General features: G+C 54.4%; 1 protein-coding gene across 2 annotated transcripts in view; it reads right to left on the bottom strand.

Moving 5' to 3' along the window:
• B3GNTL1 (UDP-GlcNAc:betaGal beta-1,3-N-acetylglucosaminyltransferase like 1) overlaps positions 1-22677 on the bottom strand; it is a 91285-nt gene extending 68608 nt beyond the window's left edge. The window contains exons 1-3 of one of the 2 annotated variants that reach the window (XM_044247142.1): positions 22568-22677; positions 22389-22488; positions 11604-11668 (exon numbers count right to left, since the gene is read on the bottom strand). In XM_044247142.1, coding sequence (XP_044103077.1) covers positions 11604-11668; positions 22389-22488; positions 22568-22600 — 198 coding nt within the window. In that variant the 5' untranslated portion in view covers positions 22601-22677. Of the gene's footprint in view, positions 1-11603; positions 11669-22388; positions 22489-22567 lie in introns of those variants that run through there. The other variant, XM_044247143.1, reaches the window with a different exon arrangement.
• Between the last annotated feature and the right edge of the window lie 1692 nt (positions 22678-24369).

The raw sequence follows: 24369 nt of genomic DNA, 5'->3' as shown, positions 1-24369 counted from the left end.
GAGGAGGAAGCAGGCTCCCCGCTGAGCAGAGAGCCCGATGCGGGACTCGATCCCAGGACCCTGAGATCATGACCTGAGCCGAAGGCAGAGGCTTAACCCACTGAGCCACCCAGGCACTCCTGGGGATTAACTTTTAACACCAGTTTTTGATAGCACCAAAACCCGTAAAATACTTAGTGATGGATTTTGTTAAATTTATGCAACACCTGTACACTGAAAACATACAACATTTCTGACGGAAATCCCAGAAGCCTAAGGAGATGAAGAGATGTACTGTGTTTATGGGTCAGAACATCCAGTGCTGGTAAGACCCCGACATGGGTCTAGAGACTCAAGCAATTCCAGTAAAAACCCAAGCGGACGTGACAGCTCAGTCCAAATGCAGAAATTTGACTCAAGAGACCCAAGAAAACCAAAGCCATTGTGCAAAGACAGAACAGCCAGAGCCCGACCACACCGGGTCCTTCCAGCCCGTTGCTCCTTCCGCAGCCACCGCAGCAGAGGCCGCGGGAAAGGGGCTCGAGGACGGAGATGGGGTCTGCACCGTCGGCCCCCGACCTTCAGCAGAGATGCTGCGCGGCTCAGGTGCCAGAGCCGGGTCCGCGGCGGGTGACTGTTCCCCCCCAGGCCTCCCCCACACCACACTCAGATGAGCCCGAGCAGCTCACACACCAAAAACCAGAAAACCTCTAGGGAGAAACAGGGACAAAGTCCTGGGGCAGAGATTTCCTCGGTTCTTAGGACCCCAAAGCACAAATCTTGACAGGAAAAACTGAGAAGCTGGACTTAAGCATAACCCGTAACTTCTGCTCATTAAGACGCCTCTGAGAAATGACAACAAAGGCAAGTCACAGACCAGGAGAAGGACCCTGTGTCTCCCCGAGAAGTGACAGGAGGACGCGCGGGTGACCAGGGAGTGAAGATGTGGTGTCTTCGGTCATCGGGAGGTGTTATCCAAAACCACGGGAGACGGTCCCACAGGTGCGCCCCGAGGCTCAAGGACAGACAACTCCAAGTGCTGGCAGGGACTCGGACTGAAACCGTTCACCCCTTTGGAAAATCGTTCTCAAGCCTCTTACGAAGGCCAACGAGCATCTCTATCCCCCATCAGCTCTGTCCCTGGAGATACCCCAGAGCGGCCGCCGGACCCCCGCGGTGCTGACGGAGCCGGCGCGGCGGCCCCTGAAGACCGACACGCGGATGTCGGCGGCAACAGGGTCCAGCTCCGAACCAGCGTGCTGAGCGAAAAAGGCCGACCACGCGAGCACACCCCCTGGGTTCTGGTTCTGCGTGCACGGAGCTCCGGGGCAGGAGGAAGCCCTGCGGAGGGGGAAGAGCAGGCCACCGACGGCGCCTCCTCTGGAGAACTCGCGTTGGTGTCCTCCGAGGAGCAGGGTGCGCGCCGAGGGGTGCCAGGCCGGACTGCAGGGGCCTCCCGAGGGCACGTGCGTTTGTGCACGGTCAATGGCGGTCTTTCATTATGCGGCTGATTTTTAACTCTGTCTCCCGTAAAGCACACCTAGTATTTAGGGAGAAAGTTCACTTTCCCTTTTGAACCCACTCTGAGTTCACTCCACGCTGCTTTATTAAAGTCCTGCCGGGCTCTGGGTTCAGCACGGCTGCTCGGGATACAGCAGCACCCGGATGCACGGTGTTTGCCGGCCTGTCTCGGACCCCATCCCCATGCACACACAACTTTTCTGTAGCCACGATCCTAGCCGAAGCACACACGTGACCAGGGATCAAACCCGCGGACTCACTAAATACGCACATACACTCAGGCTGTGCCATCCCTCCTCCGACAAAATCCAGACTAGACAGCCAACGCCCCTCCCCTGGCTCTCTGCTCCTCCGAGAGGAAATCCCTGTGGCTGGGAGAGAAGACAAGAATTCCTGGGATCAGCAAGAGATTTGGCAGGAAGGAGGAGGGCCACGGGGATCTGGGCTGCAGGGGCAGGACGGGGGCTGCCCAGGGCTCACACAGCCCAGAGCAGAGCCCTTGCCTTCCATCTCCTGCCCTCCTGTTCCCGGGGCAGGTCAGCATGTGAGCCCCTGCCAGCTGGGCACAGCGGCCCCTCCTGTCTACCAGAGCCCAGCGTGAGCACAGGAAACAGCAGGGGCCTGTGGCACAAAGGGACACAGAGTGATGCAGAGGGCAGGGAGACAAGCAGAGGTCACCACCGCGGGCGGAGGGACGGGAGGTGTGCCACCTTCCCCTTCTCGGGAGGAGCAAAGGAGCTGCTCTGAAGCTAGGGAGCCAAGCCTGCCTGCAGGGTCTCGAGTCTGTCCATCCACCGTGGCCCAAATCCACGTCTGCAGCAAGCTCTCTCCCCGGCCAGTGGGCTCCGCGACCAGCCCTCGGAGGGGGCAGCTGGACAGACACCCAGCTCACCCCCTTTCCTAGGCCGTGAAATGGAAACACTCTGCACAAACAGAAAATACTTCAAAAGCACACTGCTGTCTGGGGCATCCGTCTCTGTAAAGAAACGAAGGTCCGAGGCCCCGGCAGGAGCTGGAGCCTGCCCAGAGCCAACAAAAACAGCCGAGTGCTGCTCCCGGGAAGCGGCGAGCGGCCACGTGTGGGGACTTCTGGGGCGCACGCAGCCCTCTGCTCGGCTGTTCTCGGGGGTGCTGAGAAGAAGGACTCTCTTCCCTTCCAAGAACAAACGGAGCAGCCCACACGCGCAGACCAGTGCCCACGTGTGGACGTCCAGCGAACAAGAAGCCGCCCAGCCTCTCCCTCATCGAGGATGTGTCCTCTGCTTCTTGCTGGAGCTCCTTGAGCCTCGTCTGGGGACAGTCTCACCAAGACCACAGGCCCTCCTCCTGACCCAGCTCACGCCCTCGGCTCTGGCTCCAACCCGGAGCCCGGAATTCACCTCGGGAGATCCGAGGAGAGGCAGTGCTGTGTCCGGAGAAGCGGGGGCGGGCATCACCCCAACGCGCCCCGGCGCTGTCCCCACAAACACCCCCACGTGTGGGGAAGCACAAGGCCATCAACACACACTCACAAGAGTTGATAAAGTGCAAAACAATTTCTAAACAAAGCTTCGAGTTTTCTGTCCCTTGTTTATTTGAACGGATGCGGGTGTTTATTTACCCTGATACGTTGTTGAAGACAGAACAAAAACCGTGCTTTTTAAAACAAAAGGAAATTCTCATTTGCCAACCACTGAGGTTCACCCCAGTTGGGAATGTATTCTCGCAGAAGCCGTGTGGATCCCTGCATAGCAGCGTCTGTGAGGCCGCAGTGATGACTGGGCCCAGCGAGGCAGCAGCCTGGAGGCCCGGCCCGGCTCCCTCCTGCGCCTCCCCCCCCCCCAGGGCTTCCTGCTCACCCCTTGCCCGAGGAGCCCAAACTTGTAGCCGACAGTCAGTTGGAAAAGGAGGTGTCTGCAGGCCCCACAGACCTGAACCTGCCACGTGGCCCAGCCGTGTCCCAAATTTCCCAGGTTCTAGGCAGCAGATACCAACAGCAGTCACCAACATGTGACTCACAAGTCAGAGAGAAAAATCAGTGCACGGGATGCAGATAGGAGAAAGGCAACCCCCGATACCTTACCTGCTGGCAACAGGGGTGTCCCACCCAACACTGGCCGCGGGCCACGCTACACAGAGCAAGACACCACCCCTGGCAGCCCCCCGGGAGCCGTCACCCCTGGGCTCAGGGCTGTGCTCTCAAAGTCTCCTGTGTCCCACTCCTGCGAGGTACTCTGTCCCTTTGCTTCTGCCCAACCTCCTGCCTTCCCCATGTGCACAGGACAGAGCTGGAGGGGAAGAGAAACCAACTGAAAGTACCTAGATCAGTCCGTAAGCCTCCTTTCTAGCAGTTTGGGCAAAATACTCACTGGAAAAGTGGCTGAAATCACTTCTCAGTCACTTGCAAAAAGGTTGTTTAAGGACCTTCCTCTCTGTCAGAGAAAAGCCAGATGGTGCCCTGGACCCTGGAGAAGCTGGGGTGGGGGGCGGACAGCATCATGAGAACCCCCCCCTCCAACACAGGGCCCTCCTGGGTCCCCCACGCCTGCCTGGACTCCATGGTGAAAGGGGGTGAGCACAGACCCTCCAGGACGGAAGGGAGAGCTCCTGACATGCCCGACTGTGGGGAGGGAGCCTCTGAGGCCTGTGCGGTCTCTGTGCAAGGTCTCTGTGCAAGGAGGCCTCACCTTGGTCCAGGCAGGCGGCCCGCAGGCACCCCAGCAACGGCCGCCCCTGGTCCACGGCAGCCCAAGTCCTCTGTACCCCAACAGCTCCATGGCTGGGGGCCAGACACTTCTGCTCTCTCCCCTGGGAAATTCACTCCGTGAGGACAGCTGCTCTGCGTCCCTGCTCTCCGCTCCAACTCCAAGCCCGTTGGAGGAGGCATGTTTCTGAACAGGAGCAGAACCAAAGGGACCTACCTGTGGGGGCGCAGACACGATCCCCAAGACCACCTTTCTCACATCACTGAGCTGGCAGATTTTACGGGACGACGGAACCACTCGGGAAACATCTGTCCGGTGGGTACAGAGAGGGGTACCCGGGTGGAGGAAAAAGGCGGGTGTTCCCCTGTGAAACGAGGACGACTCTGGAGAATTCTAAGTGTGTTGGCAGAAGACCTCTCGTCCTCCTTGGGGGTCTGTGCCCCAGGTGATGCGGGCAAGACCCCGGGCTGCTCTCTGGTCCCCAGAGCTCGACAGAACCCCTCCACACAGCGAGATAGGCAGACGCCAGCACACTAAAGCACGTGGGCCCAGGGTCGGAGCTGCCTGTCCCCTCCGGCACCACCGACACCTTTACGGACCATGCTGGCCACGCAGAGCAGCGGACGGCCATGGCCACGCAGGGTCTCGAGGACAGAGCAGCCGGCAGGCCTGGGCCAGACTTCGCGCTCCAGGGCCTGCTGCATGTGCACCAGGAAGAACCCTGATCTTCTGTGACGAGGACAGACGAGAGGGGGAGGCTGAGAGGGAAATGGCCACAGACTGAGGACACCTGCAACACAGGCCTGCCCCGGGGCCCAGCAGGGGCCACCCCTGCATGGACAGAAGGACTGGGCCCCAGAGCACAGACCCCACACCTTCTTACACACGGGCTGCCTCGGTCCCAGACAGTTTGGCCTACCGTCCTCCGGGCCAGAGAGCCACCAACAAACAAAATGAACCACTAATGCATCTCCGAGGACCTGGGAAAGAGAGAGAAGCAGCCGCCCCTGGAGCTGCTGGGAGAACACACAAAACAGGAGTTCCCGGAGGTGCCTGGTACATGGAGGCAAGGCTCCTGGGAGCTGAGAGCCAGAGCTCCAGCCCCCGAAAGCAACGGGAGCATGAAGTGTGTGGTCACAGTCCCCCAGCTGGAAGGCCGGACAGCGACATGCAAAATTACAGACACAGAAATCACAGAGAAGCCAGCAACCGTAGGGCCGGACATTCACACACAAGAGACCCAAGAGGAAAAAACTAGGTGGAAAAAAAATTAGGAGCTAATATTGAAAAACTCTTCTTACTTGAAAAAATCTTGAGGCCGTGCTTTGAAAGAGCTCACCAAACTCCAGGAATGATTCTTGACAGTCAGAAAAAGTCCAAATTCCAAAACTACTGGAGAAACTCATAAACCTTCAGTAGCAAACATATTTTAGAAACCAAGAAATCCCGACTGCCACAGAAAGCACGTCCGACAAAGCCCAGCACCTTTCCCCGAGGACGGCCGTCAGCCAGCGAGGCTGGAGCGGACCCGCGGGACCCGGACAAGGGAGGCCGCTGCCCTCGCCGCAGGGATGTTCAGGGCAGGGAGGCAGGAGTGGGGCGAGAGGCACAGAGGTCGGAGAGGAAGGAATAAACCACGCTCTCTGCAGAGGACGCGACGGCCCAGCACGTCCTCAGGACTCTGCCCCAAAACCTAAAGGGGGCGGCTCTGCAGGGTCGGCACATAAAAATGACCACATTTCTTTACCCTGACGACAAACAAGCGAATGTAGAAATTCAGACGCCAACGTCTCTTTCCAACGGCTTCCAAGCCAAGGGCACGCCAGCGTGAACGGGACAGCATGTATGTGACCGGGGACCGGAGGTCACAGGATGCTGACAAGACGCCCAGCAGCCGCTGAGTGTGTGGGGGCCACGCTTTCTCGGGCGCTGCCGTGAGGCCCTCCTCCGGGCGGGGTGCTTGAGGCGCGAAGGCCCAGGCGCTCCCAGACAGGCGTGTGCGAGCTGGTGACGGCCGGGAGCAGGGCACCGCGTGCAGGCCGAGGGCCGCGGCTCCTGGTGAGCCGGCGGCACTCAGAGGCGAGGGCATTGCGGGGAAGCTGCAGGGGAGGCAGCGCGCGAGGCTCTGCAGGGGTGGGGGCGATGCCGCCGCAGAGACGCTGGCTTGTGCTCTTCGACCTGTTTTGTGCCGCCGCACCCGGCACCACGGGGCCCACACGGGGCCCACAGATGGAGGACCTCCCGGTGGGCGGTGCCTGCCACGGACAAGCACCCGTGTTCCAGACACAGCAAGCCGCTGAGCCCGAGGGCCAGCAAGCCCAGGTGCGGCCCAGTGAGGAGGCCTCAGGAGCCGTCTCCCGGCAAACACATTTGTTCTGAGGCACCGTCCATGCCCTGCCTTCGCCGCAGACGGCGGCAGACCCCGACGTGCCCTCCAGGAAAGGCCAGCCGAAGGAACGGCGATCCCCGGGAGGGCCGGGGGTGCCTGGCACGGCTCTGCGGTCCACCGCGTTGGGCGACCCGAGGCAGCACCACCAGGAACGGGGCGGACCAGAATCGCGTTCCGCACGAGGAGGCGTGACTAACGCCGTCGTGACGAGAGCAGACAGCCTGTCTACAAGACTAGCGCCCGGCGACCTTCCAAAACATCCAGACGGGGAAAGTCAAGGACAGGCTTCAGAACGTTCCAGACAGAGATGAAGAACACGAGACAATGGGCTCCAGCGCGTGGTCCTGACCAGGCCTCAGGTGACATGTGGACAAGCCGGGTGTGAGGGTCCGTCCTGCATGGGTGGAGGCGTCCTTCCTGGCAGGAAGCCCCGCGCTCCAGGTGACAGATCCAAGGCTGGGCACAAAGTCCCGTTCTCCGCACCGTCCTTCCTACTCTTCTCCAAGCTTGAGAGAGCAAAACGAGCGGAAAGACGAGTGGGGGCTCCCAGTTCACAACAGATCGGAACACTGAGAGGCCCCAGCAGAAGTCAAGAGGCGGATGGAGCTAAGCGTTGGGAGGCCGTGGACCCCGTGGCCGGGCTCAGAGGGCTGCAGCCACGTGACAGATGGCCACACTCCGCGGCAAGGACTGCACCCAACTCGCTCCCGAGACACCACGGGGTGTGGCAGTGGCACCCCCGAGACCAAAGGCTGGGGACAGTCTGCCTCTGTGGGCCGAGCTGTGCGGCAAGCCTAACGCGGGCACCCCAGGCCGCAGAGACGGGTGTGGCGGGGTGGGAAGGAGCCCCCACGGGCAGGCCGACGGCCTTCAGCTCAACAGGGAAAACACCACGTGCTCCACAGCGGGCACTGGACTCGTGATCTCCCGTGAGCCTCGGGTCCTGCTTTGTACAGAAACGATATGAGACAGATCATGGTCTAAATACAAAAGAAAAACCATGAGCTGCTAGAAGAAAAAGCGAGAGAACAGCTTCTCCTCTGGGGAGAAAGGAAAAACTAACTATAAAACAAAAAAATACATTGGGAGTTCAACAAAATTTAGAACTTCTGTTCATCGAAAGACATCACTCCATGTGAAGGTGAGTCACAGATGGGAGAGAACATTCACGACGGACAGCGGACCTGCACCCCAAACACAGGACCTCCATGGCTCACTGACACAAGACGAACAGCCCGATTAAAGAAAAACGGGCAAAAGACTTGAAGAGACACATCACAAAAGGAACGAACGGCCATTAAACCCATGAGAAGTGTTTGACAGCACCAGGCACCAGAGAAACGCACACCAAAGCTGCAATGAGACACACTCTGCACCTGCGGGGTGGTTTAGACGGGGACCAACGGCGTCCGCGTCGGCGAGGTGGGCTCCCCCACCGCTGCACACTGAGCAACCTCAGGGCTCGGCAGGTTCGTTTTCAGTGAGGAACACCTTTCCCCTGTGACCAGTCAACTCCACCCCTCGGTGTCTCCCCAAGAGAAATGGAAATACACATTCACAAAAAGACGGACCTAAGAGTGTCAGTAAAATAACCCGGACAGAAACTGCCCCAGTGTCAGGAACCCTAACCCTAACCCTAACCACGGGGAAGAGGCTGCGGCCGAGGGTGTCCTGTGCAGCTTCCCCTGCGGATCTGGGTCCTGCAGAAGCACAGGGGACGTTCTGAGGGACGGAAATGGTCTGTGTCTCAGCGGGGACGCAGCTGTCAAAACTCACCAAATTCTCACTTTGTGTGTAATTTTCACACTGAAATCTTGCATTTCACTGCATATAAATTTTACCTCCATTTTAAAAAACTGATCTATAAAGATATATAGTATGGATGGATCTTAATAACACACGTTTTAAAATATTACATAGCCTGATACTCTTTGCATAAAGATAAAAACACTGAAGTTTTTAGGTGATGTTTTCAGCTCTGTGCAAATACCAGAGCTCAGGTTAGGACACAGCGTGTGGCAGGCGGCAGACGGGTGTGGGGGCGGCGGGGGCCGGCCAGCTCCAGTCCTGGAGGGGCACGAACACCGCACTGCACCGCCGTCAAGACTGCAGGTACGGACCAAACAGACGCTGCTGGATGCGTGAGCGAGGCTCGTGACCGACTCAGCTCTCTGCTCCCGAGACCCTGAGGTCTACTTTTGAAAAGAAGATGAACACGTCAGGCTAGAGGCTGGGAGAGGAGACAATACCTGGGTCACTACATTCAGGACTTAGGAACACCCGTGCCGTCCCTAGAAGAGAAGGGATCATCTTAACCCTCACGGGAGAAAGTAAACAGAAAGGCCGAAAGGGAATGAGCGAGCACAGGAATGAACCAAACCCACGGAGATCAGAAACGTAACAAAGCAAAGGTGCCCGTGGCCACGAGCAGCGGTCAGACCGGGCTGCGGCCGCAGCTGAGGGCCGCACAGGGCGGGGCCCGTCTCTGTCCTTTACTGAGGACGCCAACCCACCTCCTGGAAGAGGGGGCATCCTCCGGGGGGTCCCCTTGGCCCCTCTGCGTGGGCCGCGGGCCCAGACTCCCTCCTGGTGGTCCCCTGCAGCCCGTCAGGTGCTGTGGCCGTCAGAACAGACAGCTCCGTGGTGGCTAATGGGGCTCCTGATGCAGACATGGGACGGCCAGGGTCCTAAGGGAAGCGGCTGCAGGCAGAGGTTCTCCACTGTGGTGGGGGTAACCTTGGAAGGGACGCCCTCAGGAAAGCAGACACTGGACGAAGCCCCGTTCTAAGCCCTCCTTTCCACACACGCCGTATCTGCTCACCTCAAGGGCTCAGGAACCCGAGTCCCTGTCAGGGCACACAGAGTAAAGGCCACCTCCTTCAAAGGCCAGGCTTCTGTTTGCTTCTCTTCCTCCACTCTATGGCCTGGAGCCCGGGTCCTAACCAGATGTGCCTGCCCATCTGCGCGCCCAGCCCTGTGGCAGGCAGTTGCGCCCACCAGCCACCAGGAAGGCGGATGGACAGTGCCACCCTGCCCTGGTGAGCACGGCTAGGCAGTCATGCCCATCCCAGGCAAAACTCACCAAAATTCACCTCACGGATTTGTTTTAAGTAAACCGCAAGAACAAGTCACATTTCTCAAGTCGGGAGGTTTTCCTTGGTCAGGTTTTGGCGACACCATGTTTCTCCCACGCCCAGAACGGAGACGGTCATACCCAATGTGGCAGCCTTCCTCTCGTGGCTCTGACCCCCAGCGCACCCCCCTCCCCATGGTTTCCGGGACTAGCCGGGCTTCTGACCTGCTCCTTCTCTTCCTGCCCACCACTGAGGGACCTGGTTGTCCGTGCTGCCCTCCACCCGCTTCATCAGGAGCCTTCCTGGGTCTGCGGTTCTTGCCATTCTGAACTGGCTCTGCCGGGTCCAACCTGGCCTTCCTCCGTTTTCTTTCTTGGCCTCCAGCGAACCCAGAGAAAGCCCTGGAGGGTACCAGACAGGAGAAGATGTCTTCAGCCATCCTCTCTCCTTCGCCTGCGTCCTGCTGGTGGAGCTTCCTGAGTACAGTGTTTCAGAAAGAACAGCCCTAACGGAGAAGCAGAAAATCACCTCCTGCCTTCACCCTAAGGCTGTGAAAAGCACACTTTGCTGTCTTCGGTGGAAAAACTGTCTTTGTTTAGGAAAATGCTGGATGGACCATCTGAGCGTGAGAACAGGCCCCAGAGCCAGGTCTGCAAGGAGATGAGGGAGCGAGAGGGAGTTTTGTCTAAGAGATGAGGCAGAAGAAGAAACAGAAGCTGCTGAAGCGGCAGGACGGACGGACACGGTCGCCCCAGTGTCTGTCTCCAAGACCAGGGCTGCCTGAGAAGCAATTTTTCGCCGCCTGCTCACACAGAAACACAATCTCCCCAAAACTGCCCGTGGACCCAGGCCTCACCCAGAAGTTCCTGCACCCGTACGAGAGGACAAGCAGGTTCGTAGGAGAATTAATTCAGCAAAAACTCTGAACCACGCTGACCTCACGAAGACGAAGACCAAGAGCAGCCGCCCAAAGTGCCCAGAAGTGGTGGGGCCCTGCGGCCAGACCCAGACGCGCCCAAGGGAGACTACACACGCGCAGACGTGCCTACATTCTGTTTTAAAGTGAGTGAAGAGAAGCCCACGCCTGAGCACACTCTATCTACGCAGTCATGCCTTCTCCGCCGGTGCTAACCCTCTGCCACGTCAGAGGATGTGATCCCACATCCTGGCGGGACACACGTCATTTCCAGAGTTCCTGCGAGCCCTACAGGTGACGTCAAGGAGCTGAGGGCATGAGCATTTAATAAGTTTTTTTTTTTTTTTTTTAAGATTTTATTTATTTATTTGACAGATCACAAGTAGGCGCGCGGGGCGGGGGGGAAGGCTCCCCGCCCAGCAGAGAGCCCGACGCGGGCCCTATCCCAGCACCCTGGGACCAGGACCCGAGCTGAAGGCGGAGGCTTTACCCACTGAGCCACCCAGGCGCCCGCATCGCGTACATTCTTGATACTAAATGCATAACGATGCCACCAACACCCCAATTCCCACCTTTCAACTGTAGAGGAACCGCACTTCCGAAAACCCCGTGAGCACAGATTTTTAAAAACTTGGGTGTTCTCAGTAACATACCTTATGTTTCCTTGGTCACAAGTGACTGAGAGATATGTTAAAACCCACCAGCCGTCGGCTGTCCTGGGCCCCCACTCCTGTCCCTCCGTCCTTCCCGACAGACGCACTACCGACCCTGCTCTGGGCTTTCTCATCGCTCGCCTGCACTACATCCTCTAAAGCTGTGCATCCTCCAAGTGCTTGTCTAAGTGATTCTGCTGTGCAATTCTGCATTTTCATAGAATCCTAGCTACTAAAAACGAACTCATTAAGTGCTATGGCAATTGGACAGCAAGATCCCAGGAACTTTCAAGTCTGATCATTAAGTATCAGAACCATGGTTTTCGGGAACTAAAATGTCAGGTCATTTATCTATTCAAGCACGACACACACAACAAAGTTACTTACCGAATCCAAAAAGCAAAGGTAAGATCCTGAGCTCTGTGCTATGGCTTGATTTTTAGAATATCCAACTGTTTGAAAAAAGGAAGAGAAAAGTTCTTTTATAATTCGGTTTTCAGCGCCTTTCTCTTCCCCAGGATCTCGGGTAACGGCCCCGCAAGGGAGCGAAGAACGTGGTACACAACCAGGTGAGAAGAGGTCCGCTTTAGACGGAGTGAACGCAACGCCAACAGAAATCACTGCTCCGTCTTTAGGGGCTGGGACCCCGAGAGCCCCCGGGACCAGCGTACGGAGCGGGGACTGTTCCCTGGAGGAAAACAGAGTCCTCAACCATTTGCCGAGTGTAACACGAAGCTAAGCCATGGGGAACATTCAGAAAGAAAATACTCGGGGCGTCCCTCATGGAAGCGCCGGAGCAGATGCTGGTGGGAATGCGGACGAGAGTCAAGACATGGTGGCCGGGGGAGGGGAGCCCGTGTGAGACCGGCTGGTACAAGCTCGCTGACCCGGACACCGCGAGCAGTTACCGGAACGCATCCCCCAGGGGCAGCTGCGGTCAGTGCCAGGGCTCACCACGTGTGCACACACACACACCGGGACCCCACGGCTCCCTCGCTAGGAGCAGGCCCCCCGAGCACCCCTGCACGCTCCCCAAGCGGGGACGGCTCCTGACGTAGGATGGGAAAGCCGAGGAATACTGTGATGAGGGCGAGCAGCTCCGGTTTGCACACGTGTGTGGCTGATGCCCACACGGCGTTCAAGGTCCCTCGGCAGCCAGCTCACCTGGTATCAGGTGGATCCCTTGGGATGTGGGCAGGGCCGGAAGGGACACGGTCGGCTCTTCATCACGGCGCTGGGGACGCGCTCCGTCCGAGAAAATTAACTGAACCTGCATTTATGACCAGTGCGCTTTTCTGGACGTGTGTTACGTTTCAAGAACACTTTGCCTTCAGAGAGATTACAGCGGAGTTGGAAAAAGCTACGGGACGACCTCTGATGATCTCTCCTTCTTGGAGAGGAGAGTAGCCCGCGTTGTGTTTTCACTTCAGTGCCAAACGAAAGGTGCCAGGAGAAGTATCGGGAGGCTTATGACGACAAGGGGGCGAGCGGGGGTCTGGGGCTGCTGGAGTCTGAGAGAGAGCAGAGGCCCAGTGGTGTGGGGAGCAGCGGGCCGCGGCGGGCAGGGGGGCAGGCCAGCCCCATCCGCTATCTGGTGAGGAGCGGCCGTGGGAATTCACGCCGAGCCAGCTGCGGCCAGAGGCTGGTTCCAGGCAGTACTCAGAGGGGCCGGGGGGACGGCAGGGGCACGAGGTACACCCCCTCCAACACCTGCACCGAGTTAACCAGCCAGTCATGGACTTGGCGCCACGGAGAAAAGCCACACAAAGTGCAACAGATGTGCGGACATCGAACAATAAATCCCCGTCGCACACCAGCTCGGGGGACCCAAAGCATGGCTCATTGGTGCTGCTGCCTTAGGCTGCCCCGGAGCACGCCCGTTCTTCACACCAAGGATGTGCCCATCTGCAGCTCCAGTTGGCGGCTTGGAGCCAACTCCAGCACCACTGCCAGCCCGATGGGCCAGAGAAGCAGGGCCAGGGCCGTGCCCGGGGTGGCCCAGGCTGTGACCCAGGCCAGTGCCCTTGTCCAGGCTGTTTCCCTACCAGGCAGCCGCTCAGGCTCTAGCATTAACCCTAGCGCTCAGCCCACCCGAGTCAGTGAGCACGGTGGCCCCAGGTCCCCCAGAAGCACAGATGTGAGAGGCAGGGGCAGGGCCCAGAGATGGACTGAAGCACTGTCCCCACCACCAGGCATTCAGGCCCGGGCGAAGGTCTCACGGGCTCCAAACCGAAGACACACGAAGATGAAATGGGAAGAGACGGGCCACGGTCACATTTAATGACCAGCAGCTCTGTTTCAAGAGCTGCTTTGTGCAGTCCGATTTCAGAAGGGGAAAAATTGAACCAGAATTTGGATAATGAAGGAAAACGTGTCTCATGAAGGAAGCTGGAATTTCCTCACAATGATCCTATGTTTGGCAAGGACAAGGAATTTGCTTTAATATTACTGCCTTGAAGAAAGTCAGAGGTTTGTGCCAGGGCCTGACGTCCAGGGAGGCTGTCCCTTTGTGACGGAGCCGGTTGTCATGGTCACGGCAAGAAAAACTCACTCTTGGAGAGAAGAGGGCAGCCTGCGCTGTGTTTTCACTTCAGCAAGTGACTGCGTTTTAAAGAAAGGTTTTGCTCTGTTATGACGTGAAATAATAAGAAATGAATCTTAATCCAATTTAAAGAACTCAGCACGCCTGAGAAAGGAAACGTGTGGACTTATGTATCTAAGAGTTCACATAACTTTTTCTACTTCAGAAAATATCATTTCAGGAAAACACACTCTTTTGGATGTCACTGAGTTCACTCCGTCCTGTGATTGTGGCACACGGCCTCCTTCACAACAGCGGTGTGACGGCCTCACTCCTTCACGCGACAACAGATTTTGTTATTGACAACACGTATGAATGTGATAGGACTCAAGTTATATCTAATCTATAAAAAATATTTTACAAGAAACAAAACTTGTGTTTAAAGTGCAGATTAATCAAGCAAAGACACACTGTCACCAAAATGCCCTCGACTTCCTTTATGAACTATAGAAGATACAAAACATCTTAAAGAATATTTTGGGGTGCCTGGGTGGCTCAATGGGTTAAAGCCTCTGTGTTAGGCTCAGGTCATGGTCCCAGAGTCCTGGAATCAAGCTCCGCATCGGGCTCTCTGCTCAGCGGGGAGCTTGCTTCTCCCTCTCTCTCTGCCTGCCTCTCTGCCTGCTTGTGATCTCTGTCAAATAAATAAATAAAATCTCAAAAAAAAAAAAAAAGAATATTTTTTTTAAAAAAGATTTTTTATTTATTTATTTGACAGAGAGAAATCACAAGTAGATGGAGAGGCAGGCAGAGAGAGAGGGAGGGAAGCAGGCTCCCTGCTGAGCAGAGAGCCCGATGCGGGGCTCGATCCCAGGACCCTGAGATCATGACCTGAGCCGAAGGCAGCGGCTTAACCCACTGAGCCACACAGGCGCCCAAAAAAGAATATTTTAAAATGACCTTCAAACCAGTTTCAGAAATCACAATTTGTTTACACATCTCAGAAGCAAGTTGAAATAGATGTGCAAAAATAACTGATTTCTTTCAAGTTTTCTATTTCAAACAATGAAAACAAGAAATACTTTGGGAAAAAGCAGAACACAAGACTACGGGGAAGATCAGGACGCCCAGAGTGGGGCAGCTACGCAGCAGCCCCAGTGCTATGCCTTCTCAGCACTGGGCACAGGCACCTGCTGCCCGCAAAGGAAACTGAGGCACAGGGAGGTGGAGGGTGGGGCCACCGAAGCCTGGCCCCCTGCCGCCCGGTCCTCTGCCCCAGGAGGCAGGGCCACCAAGAAGCAATGCCAAAGAGTGTGGTCTTTTAACATAAACTTAGAAAAAGCTTTCTTTTAAACGACCAATTTTAACGACTATTTCTGGTTTTAAAGTTTTTCTAAAATGTGTTCACACTTTCCTGCTCTCCTAAGTAGGACACAGGGCACTGTTTGTGAGGGATGTGATGTGGGGTCAGGGGCACACTCTGGGAGAGAAGCGTCTGCTTCATCCTGTTAGCTCAGCCACTTCACTCACCGCCACCAGCATCCCCCTTCTCCTCCGCCCAGGGACATGCGACAGAGACTGACTGCTGGTAGGACGTGGCGGGAGGTAAAGGCAAGGGCGCCGGGGGGATAGGCACCTGAGCCGCCCGCATGGGGCCGCACGCTGCTCTGCGGAGAGCCAGTGCGCAGGGAGGGCCAGTGTACGGGGAGCTTAGCCCTGTCTGAGCGTGGGCCCCAAGAGCTCAGGAGGAGACAGCTGGACTCAGATGCCCTCTGTGAACTCTGAGTAAACCAGCGAGTCCCCACAGGGCCAGGCACAAACTCTGTGAGGTCATGCTTAGGGCATGCTCGTGAGAATCAGAAGTGAGGCCAGCGGACCCACCTGACCACCAAAACCAGACAAGAGCAGAGAATGGAAACAGGATGAAGGGACTTTGAGGGCAAGAAGCGTCTGGGAAAAGTGGACGTCTCTTCTGTCTCACACGTCCCCGGAGAACCTTGCCTAAGCATAAATTATACGTCCACCCGGAGAGGAAAGCCAACGCCAGTCTGAACAGGACTCGAGCAGAGCCCATAAAGCCCTGGAGAGAGCAGGGGACCCTGAGGGGTCCCAAATCCGCAGCCTGCCCACCCTGAAGTATGAGGAGAGCTACAAGACTCCCTGAGGACCCAGCCCATGAAGGAGGGGGGCTGATGCCACAGCTCTCCTGAGCTTCTTTCAAAGCTCTGCTTCTCAACCGTGGATACACCCAGCATTTCTCAGGCAGCATCCCCCACCAAAGGGCACAGGCTGCTCCTGGACCAACTACTCAAGCACATCTAGGCTAGGACTCGGGGTCAGGCATCAGGGCTCCCAGAGCTGCATAGGCACTTCTGACAAGCAACCAAAGTTGAGGCCCACCCTTTAAAGGAGGACAGACTCCTCTCACCTGCAGGAGCCTACCCACCAGCTCCAGCAGCATCATCCGGCCTCCCCCCTTCAACCCAGCAGCAAACGCGGGCACGCTAGTTTCAAGTCTTACACAAAACTCTGAAGTGAACCTAAAGGAAGCCCAATAAATTACAGCCAAAGCTAAGAGTACAAAGCTAATCATTCAGTATAAAAACTGAGGGTGCATGAAAACTGACTACGGCTTGACGCAGCATTATCAAATTTCAAAACCCAAAACATAAAGAGAAAAACCTTAAACACTTCCAGAAAGGAAACCTTTAAAGAGACTGAAAGAAGATTTCTTATCAAAACCAGAGGACACCAGAGGATAATGAGGCAAGCCTTCAAAATTCTAAGGGAAATGATTCTGAACCTAGAATTCTATACCCAGCCAAACTGTCAACTGAGCCTAACTACAAAGTGAAGACCTTTCAGACACGTAAAAACTCCAAATATAATTACTATCTACATGGTAGATTTAAGGAGGACTCCAGCAACACAAAAAATGAACACACATAATGAAAAATAAATAAAAGAAAAAAAGAAGGGGAAAAAAACCAAACAATGGCAGGTGTGTAGAAAGTGAAAGAGTAACGCAGGAGGTCTTTCAAGGCTGCACAGATCCTGACCCTTGGGACGCCCCAGGCACAGCACAGAGCTGGCAGGAGACAGACGGTGGCAGTTCCCAGAGCTGGACACCACCCCCCCGGCTCCCGCCAGGACCTGGTGAGCAGCGACTGTCAGAATCAACTTCTCAGGAAAGCACCTAAAACAAGTTATAGCACAGCGGAGACTATGCATCCTGACAGTGTGACTCCCTTTGACCAAACAGAAGCCCTGCCAGGGGGAGGAGAAATGTGTGCGCAACACTTTGTGGCTGAACATTTCCTTGTCCATGTGCGTGCTGGCCAGCACCACATGAGGTAAGTCAACTAAGAACCAAATGACACTGTTGCTTCTAGGGTGTGGGGCTTCTGTGTCTCACTGTGGACCCTTCTGTGTGCCAGAATTTCTTTTTATCGCACACTATTATTAAAAAAAAAGTTACTACTCAAAGCAGACATCTGTGAGCATAAGCAAATGGATCTTTTCTGTCACATATACAGGCCACGGGGCTAGTTATATGGCAGGTGGAGACAAGATGGGTTATGGCACTCAAGCTCTGGTGGGAGGCTGCTGCTAGAGGGGATGGGAAACGTGGATGAACTGGCTTCTGAGTGTGGTCAAGGCCAAGGGGCAGTGGGGTAAACAGTCAAAGCACTCGAACAGAAGGGCTATTAACCAAGAATCCTATATCCAGAAAAGTTATTTTTCAAAAATAAGAAGAAATGAAGACATTCCCAGATAAACAAAAACTGAGAGAATTTCTAGCACATCTGCCTTACAAAAAATACAAAAGGAAGGGGCGCCTGGGTGGCTCAGTGGGTTAATGCCTCTGCCTTCAGCTCAAGTCATGATCTCAGGGTTCTGGGATTGAGCCCTGCATCAGGCTCCCTACTCAGCTGGGAGCCTGCTTCTCTCTCTCTCTCTCTCTCTCTGCCTGCTCGTGATCTCTCTCTGTCAAATTTCAAAACAAAACAAAACAAAACACAAAAGGACATTCTCTGGGCTAAAAAGATTGACCCCAAGGAATTCCAAGGAGTACTTCAAATCCATATGAAAAGAAAAACAAAAACAACAAAGGTAATTAGTAATTATAAAAGACAATATAAATACACCTTTCTCCCTTCCTCTTTTAAGTGATTTAAAAAGGAATTGTATAAAACAATATGTAGGTAATGTATGGTTAGCTCTATAACATACAGAAGTTCTTTATCTGGCAAAATCATCCTTCAAAAATGAAGCAGAAATGAAAACATGCCCAGAAAAAAAAGTGCTGAGGGGCTCTCCCCTAGCAAGCCTGCCCTTATAAGAGATGCTAACAGAGCTCTGCCGGCTACAACCAAGATGCACTGGACGAGAACCTGAAACCACACAAAGGAGTAGCAGACGATAATAAACTTTACTACATGGTTAATGTAAAAGCCAGTGTTGTCCTCTTTTTTACCTTAAATTTTCCTATGTGACATAAGAGACAAATACATTGAGCAATGATTATAAATCTACCTCGATAGGCATATGATATCCCCGTGAACCGTGACAACAACTTGAAGTGGGAGGCACAGAACTGTGGGGGACAGAGCCCTGGACAGTACTGAAGCTAAATCAGTGTTAATTCAAACTAGGTTGTTGTAAACTTAATATATTAACTGTCATCTCCACAGTAAGTACTAAGAACATAACTTACAAATACAAGCAATAGGAAACTAGAGGGGAATCAAAATGGCACGCTACTAGAAATAATCAACCGAGCACAAAAGGAAACACTAACGGCGGGCTATGGAACAGAAAAACACATAAAATGTACAGATAAAAACAACAAGATGGTAAAAGGCCGCCTTTGTCACTAATTACTATAAACGTAAATGGATTAAATACTCCAATTAAAAGGTAAAGATTGGGAGAATGGATTTTAAAAACACATGATCCATTTAAATACTGTCTGTAAGAGACTCACTATAGATCCAAACCAGAGAGGAGTTAAAAGTGAAAGAATGGAAAAATATATTCCATTCAACTAGTGACCCAAAGAGTACGGGACTAGTTGGTCATTCTGATAGCAGGCAAAAATAAACCCTAAGTCAAAAGTTGTTACTAGAAATAAAGGACATTCTATATTGATAAAAGGGTCAGTCAAGAAGACATAATAATTATAAAACTACACACACCTAACAAGGGAGCCCCAAAGTAAGTGAAGCAAAAACTGACAGAATGGAAGAGAGAAAAAGAGTTTTGGGGAACCTGGGTGGCTTAGTGGTTAAGCGTCTTCCTTTGGCCCAGGTCACAATCCCAGAGTCCTGGGATGGAGCCTTGTGTTGGGTTCCCTGCTCAGCAGGGAGTCTGCTTCTCTCTGTCCCCACCCCACTGTGCTCTTTCTCACTATCTCTCTTTCTCAAATGGATGAATTCTTTTTTTTAAAGGCAGTTTTACTATAATAGTTGAAGACTTCTACACCCCACTTTCAATAATGGATGGATCATCTAGACAGAAGAGCAGTAAGGTAACAGAAAACCGAACAACATCATAAACCACCAGACCTAACAGACACATATGGATGTTCCATGCAACAGTGGAATATCCTTAGACATATTCTTAGAATATGTTTAGATATTCTTAGAGATATAGTCCTAGAGATAAGTGAAAAAGGAAGCACAACACACGAAAACTTATGGGATGCAAAAACAGCAATCCTCAGAGAGAAATTTATAGCTATGAATACCTTCATAAAAGAGATCTCAAATCACTAACCTAATTTTACATGCTAAGAAGCTAAAAAAGAAGAGCAAACTAAACACACAGCTAGCAAAGGAAGAAAATAATAAAGATCAGAAGCGAAATAAATGAAATAGAAAGTAAAGAAAAGGGGGGGGAGGGGAAAATCAATGAAACCAAATGTTGGTCCTTTGAAAAGATCAACAAAATTGTCAAAGCTTCAGCCAGACCAAGAAAAGAGAGAACTCAAAGTACTAAATCCAAAATGAAAGTGGGTACCTTACTACTGACTAACAGAAATTTAAAAGGATTCTAAGAAAATACTACAAACAACTGTGTGCCAACCAATTAAATAACCTACATGAAAGGGACAATCTGTAGAAATACATAAACTACCAAATCTAAATCAAAAGGAAATATAAAATCTGAACATATCTATAACAAATAAGTAGACTGAATAATTCATCAAAACCCTCCAACAAAAGGACCACCAGGGTAGCTCAGTCAGTTAAGCATCTGCCTTTGACTCAGGTCATGATCCCAAGGTCCTGGGGATTTCTCAGTTTGAACTGACACTGCACTGGGCTGCACTGGGCTCCCTACTTGGTGGGGAGCCTACTTCTCCCTCTCCCTCTGCCTCTCCCCTGCTCGTGTTCCCCCTCTCACTCTCTGTCAAATAAATAAAATAAATCTTTAGAAAAAACAAATTTAAAAAATCTCCCAACCAGATGGCTTCACTGATGAATTTTATCAAACATTTAGAGAAGAACATCAGTCGCTCCCACTCTTCTAAAAAGAAACAACAACAACAGAAAAGGAGGAAACACTTAACTCACTCGGTGAGGCCAGCACAGCCAAAGACTTGACAGGACATTGAAAACCACAGGACTCCACACTTTGACAGGTAACTGTGTGGCACAGGAATAAAGCTGTTATATCAAATGTAACTAATAACACCGAGTTAAAAGGTGAAGACTGTCAGATTGGATTTGCTGTCTACAAGAGTCTGTGGGGAGCGGCTACCCTTTAAAGGAGGTACCCTTCAACAAATTGGTTAAAGTTTAAGGAGATGGAAAACATATATTATGTTAACACTAGTCAAAATAGAGCCAGAGCAGTTAAATTAATATCAAACAATATAGATTTCAGAGGAAAGAAAATCGGCAAAATCAAGACAGTCACTTCATACTGATGAAAGGTCAATTCCTCCTAACAACCCTAAATGTTAACAGAGTTTCAAAATATGGTTAATCCAAACTGAGAAAACTAGAGAGGAACAGGCAAAGGGACAGAGTTAAAGGTTTCAATGCTTCCTTTCAATAACTGACAGAACAAGTCAACCCCAAGTCAGCAACATGGTAGATTTAAACAAGACTGTCCTCGGCTTGATCTGATTCACATTTATGGAAATCTCCACCCAACACCATGAGCTACACAATGTCCCAAGTGCACATGGGACATTTGCCAAGACAGGCCACACATTCAAGACAAAGTATGTTCTCTTAGTACAGAGGAGTTACAAGAGAAATCAATACAGAAAATATCTGGAAAACCTCTCAAATATTTGGAAACTAAATAACATACTTGTAAATAATCCATAAATAAGCCAAAAGAAAATTAGAAGGTGTCCTCAAACAAATGAACAACATGAAAAGAACATATCAATTTTGCTAAACTGACAGTAAGAGGGGAAAAGGGAAACTTATATCAAGAAATGCTTATATTAGACAAGAAGAAAGGTCTCAAATCAATGACCTCAGCTTCCACCTTAAGAATGAGGAAAAGAACAGGGACACCTGGCTGACTCGTCAGTTGAGCAACAAACTCTTAGTTTCAGCTCAGGTCCTGATCTCAGGGTCACTGGGTCTCTACTTGAGATTCTCTCTTCCTCTGCCCTTACACCCCCCACTCCTGCCTCACCCCTCATTTGAATGTGCTCATGTGTGCGCTCTCCCTCTAAGATAAATAAATCAGTAAGATCTTAGGAAAAAAAAAAAGAATTCGGAAAAGAACAAATTTAGCCCAAAGTAGCAAAAGAAAGAAAATACAGATCAGAGTGGAAACAGAAAACAGACGAAATAGAAAAATATATATATAGAAAATCACTGAAACCAAAAGCTAGTTCTTAATAAGATTTTTAAAAAATTGATCAAAAAGAAATCTAATGTCACAAGGAAATAATTTTAAGAAGTAAAGGTAATCAATAATACGATCAATCACACTAAAAACAAAACACCCAACAGCTTTAATAGGCTAAGTGTAAAGTACGCACTGTGCTCTCACAGAGAATAAGAAATTTAGGTGTAGTGGGTTCTTAATAAGTGATAAACTTTATTATTCAAGATAATCTTTACCAGGATTTGAAAACGAAATTATTATTAAAGTTAAGAAAAGAAAATCTTATTTGGAGCAGAGTCAGGGGGCCGGCAGGGGGCGCTCTGTGGCCAGCCCTGGTTATCGATGACAGACCCGACAGGAAGAGAGGCACCTCGAAGGCGGGTACCACTTCACTAACCCAGCTCCTGGACCGAAGGTTTCCCACTGCCCCGGCAACAGCCCAGCCAATGAGAGACGGGCACAGTTCAGCCAATGGAGACGGCCACCATCCAGCCAATGAGAAGCCACTATACTCCCAGCTCCGGGTTCCCTCCAATGGACTTTCTGTTTACAACAGCCTCCGCCCACCCACCCTCGCCTATAAAAAGAGCCCGCGGCGCTCAGTGTCCACACCTGCCTGGGGTTCCGGCGGGAACCCTGCGGCCTGGGCTGGGGACTCGACTCACTCCCGAGCACCGCCTCTTCGCTGGTGGAAGAGCCCGCGGTGTTGTTGCGAAGGTTAACGGTGTGTAAGTGCACCGGGCACGAGAAGGTGTCCTCGCCCTTGACTGCTGGCCCGCCCGGTCACTCACCTCCCCGGGGTGCAGGAGCGTCGTGCCCTCCGATGACCACGGGGATCCCCGCGTCTTCCAGCCGCCCCTTCCATCTCTCAATGACGGCCGCAGACTGATCCTGGAAGCACGAGGAGCTCGCTCGCAACAGCCCGGAGGGACCCGCGAGGCCGCGTCCCCACCGGGAAGGCGGGCACTACCTGACTGGCGTCGTTGAAGACCGAGAGCTCCATGGAGCCTTGGAAGTCCTGCTGCAGGACGGACCGCAAGCACTCGTCCAGCCAGGGCTCGGCGTTGTGCACGGGGAGGATGACCGACTGCGAGCCAAAGACACGGGTTAGCGCGTCCGCCCGGCGGTCGCGTCCCTCCCGGCCCCCGCGGAGCGCCGGTCCCCGCGGGCTTCCCGAGGCCGGACTCCCCCGAGAGCCCGCGGAGAGGCCGCAGGGAGAGAGGGCGCCCGCCCCCCGCCAGCTCGCAGCGGCCTGCGGCTCCCCGGCTCCCCGCCCTGGTCTGTGGGGCTCTTCGGAGAGCAACCGGGGGTCCGAGAGGCGCCCGCTCCTTCCCGACCCCACGGCGCAGGCAGTGTTTGCCCGTCACTGGACGGCAGCATCGTCCTGGGGGACGAGCGTCCGCAGGTCTCCCTGACCCGCCTGAAAAGAGCCTCCCGGTCCCACTCGGCGGACGCTAGTGAAGCGCGGCGGGCGCGGGGACGACCTTGACCCCGACCCTTCGGCCCTTCCGCCCTCCTCGCCCGGGGGTCTGCTGCGGGGGCCTCCCGCGGCCGCCACCAGACACACGCGTGGGAAGTGAGCGGGCCACACCGGGCAGCCCGGCCGCCGGCAGCGGGCCGACGCGGGTCCTCGGACACGGACGCCGGGGCCCCCAGCCCGGAGCCCGCGCCCGGCCGCGGTGCGCACGAGGCCACGCACGGACACGCGTGTGTGCAGCGTCCACGGGGAGCGTGCGCAGGTCGCGGGGCACCGAGCCCGAATGCGGTGTGGACGAACTCGGACACCACACGTGCAACTCAGTCAAGCCCTCGACTCCGGGCCTCCGACTCAGCGGCCCCTTCCCGGATTTGTGGGACCCGAGAAGCGGTCCCCTGCCGCACTCACGTGCTCCTTTTTAAGGAAACTCTGTTTTTTAAAGGAAAAGGAGGGAGTGTTTCACTGTCCTCCAATCTGCCACGTAAAACACAACGTCAAGCCCCACGGTGGGCTTCATCGGCTTCCCGGGCTGCGGCCCCTGCGGGCGGAGACCCTCCTGGGCAGGCCCTCGGGAAGGCTGATCCTCCGCGGGGAGCAGGCGGGGGCGGGAGTAGGGCGGGGAGAGGGAAGGGGAGAGGGAAGGGGCGGGCGGGAGGGGCGGGGAGAGGAGAAGGAAAGGAGAGGAGGGGAGAGAAAGGAAGGGGCGGGGAGGGGGAGAAGGGAAGGAGGGGGGAAAGGAGAGGGAGGGGAGAGAAGGGGAGGGGGAGAAGGGGAGGGGCGGGGAGGGGGGAGAAGGGGAGGGGCGGGGAGGGGGGAGAAGGGGAGGGGCGGGGAGGGGGGAGAAGGGGAGGGGCGGGGAGGGGGCAGAGGAGGGGAGAGGCGGGCGGAAGCGACCCCCGCGGCCCGGACACCTACCACGTGGGGCGCAGCGGCGGCGGCGGCGGCGGCGGGGTCCCCCCGGGCCCGCATTGCCACGCGCTCCGGCAGCCGCCCCGCCCTCGGAGCCTCCGGCGCTCCACCACCCACGTCGGCCTGCGGCGCGTGCGCAGACGGCTCCCCGAGAGGCGAGGCCCGAGGCCGGGGCGCATCCTATTGGTGCGGAGAGCCATCGACCGGCGGGGAGTAGAGAGGAGCGGCCTAGAGAGGCCGGAAGCCCGAGGTGGGTGGGGAGCACCGCGCGGAGCCGGGGAGGGGGCGGGCCTGGAGGGAGGGGAGCAGGAGGGGTGGGTCAGTGGGAAGGGGGTCGGCGGGACTGGGTGCACCGAGAGGGGCAGGCTCCGGGAGGAGAGGGGCAG

The sequence above is a fragment of the Neovison vison genome, chromosome 5, assembly GCF_020171115.1.
Source record: "Neovison vison isolate M4711 chromosome 5, ASM_NN_V1, whole genome shotgun sequence".
Classification (NCBI taxonomy): domain Eukaryota; kingdom Metazoa; phylum Chordata; class Mammalia; order Carnivora; family Mustelidae; genus Neogale; species Neogale vison.
This window is presented reverse-complemented; position numbering and strand designations above follow the sequence as displayed.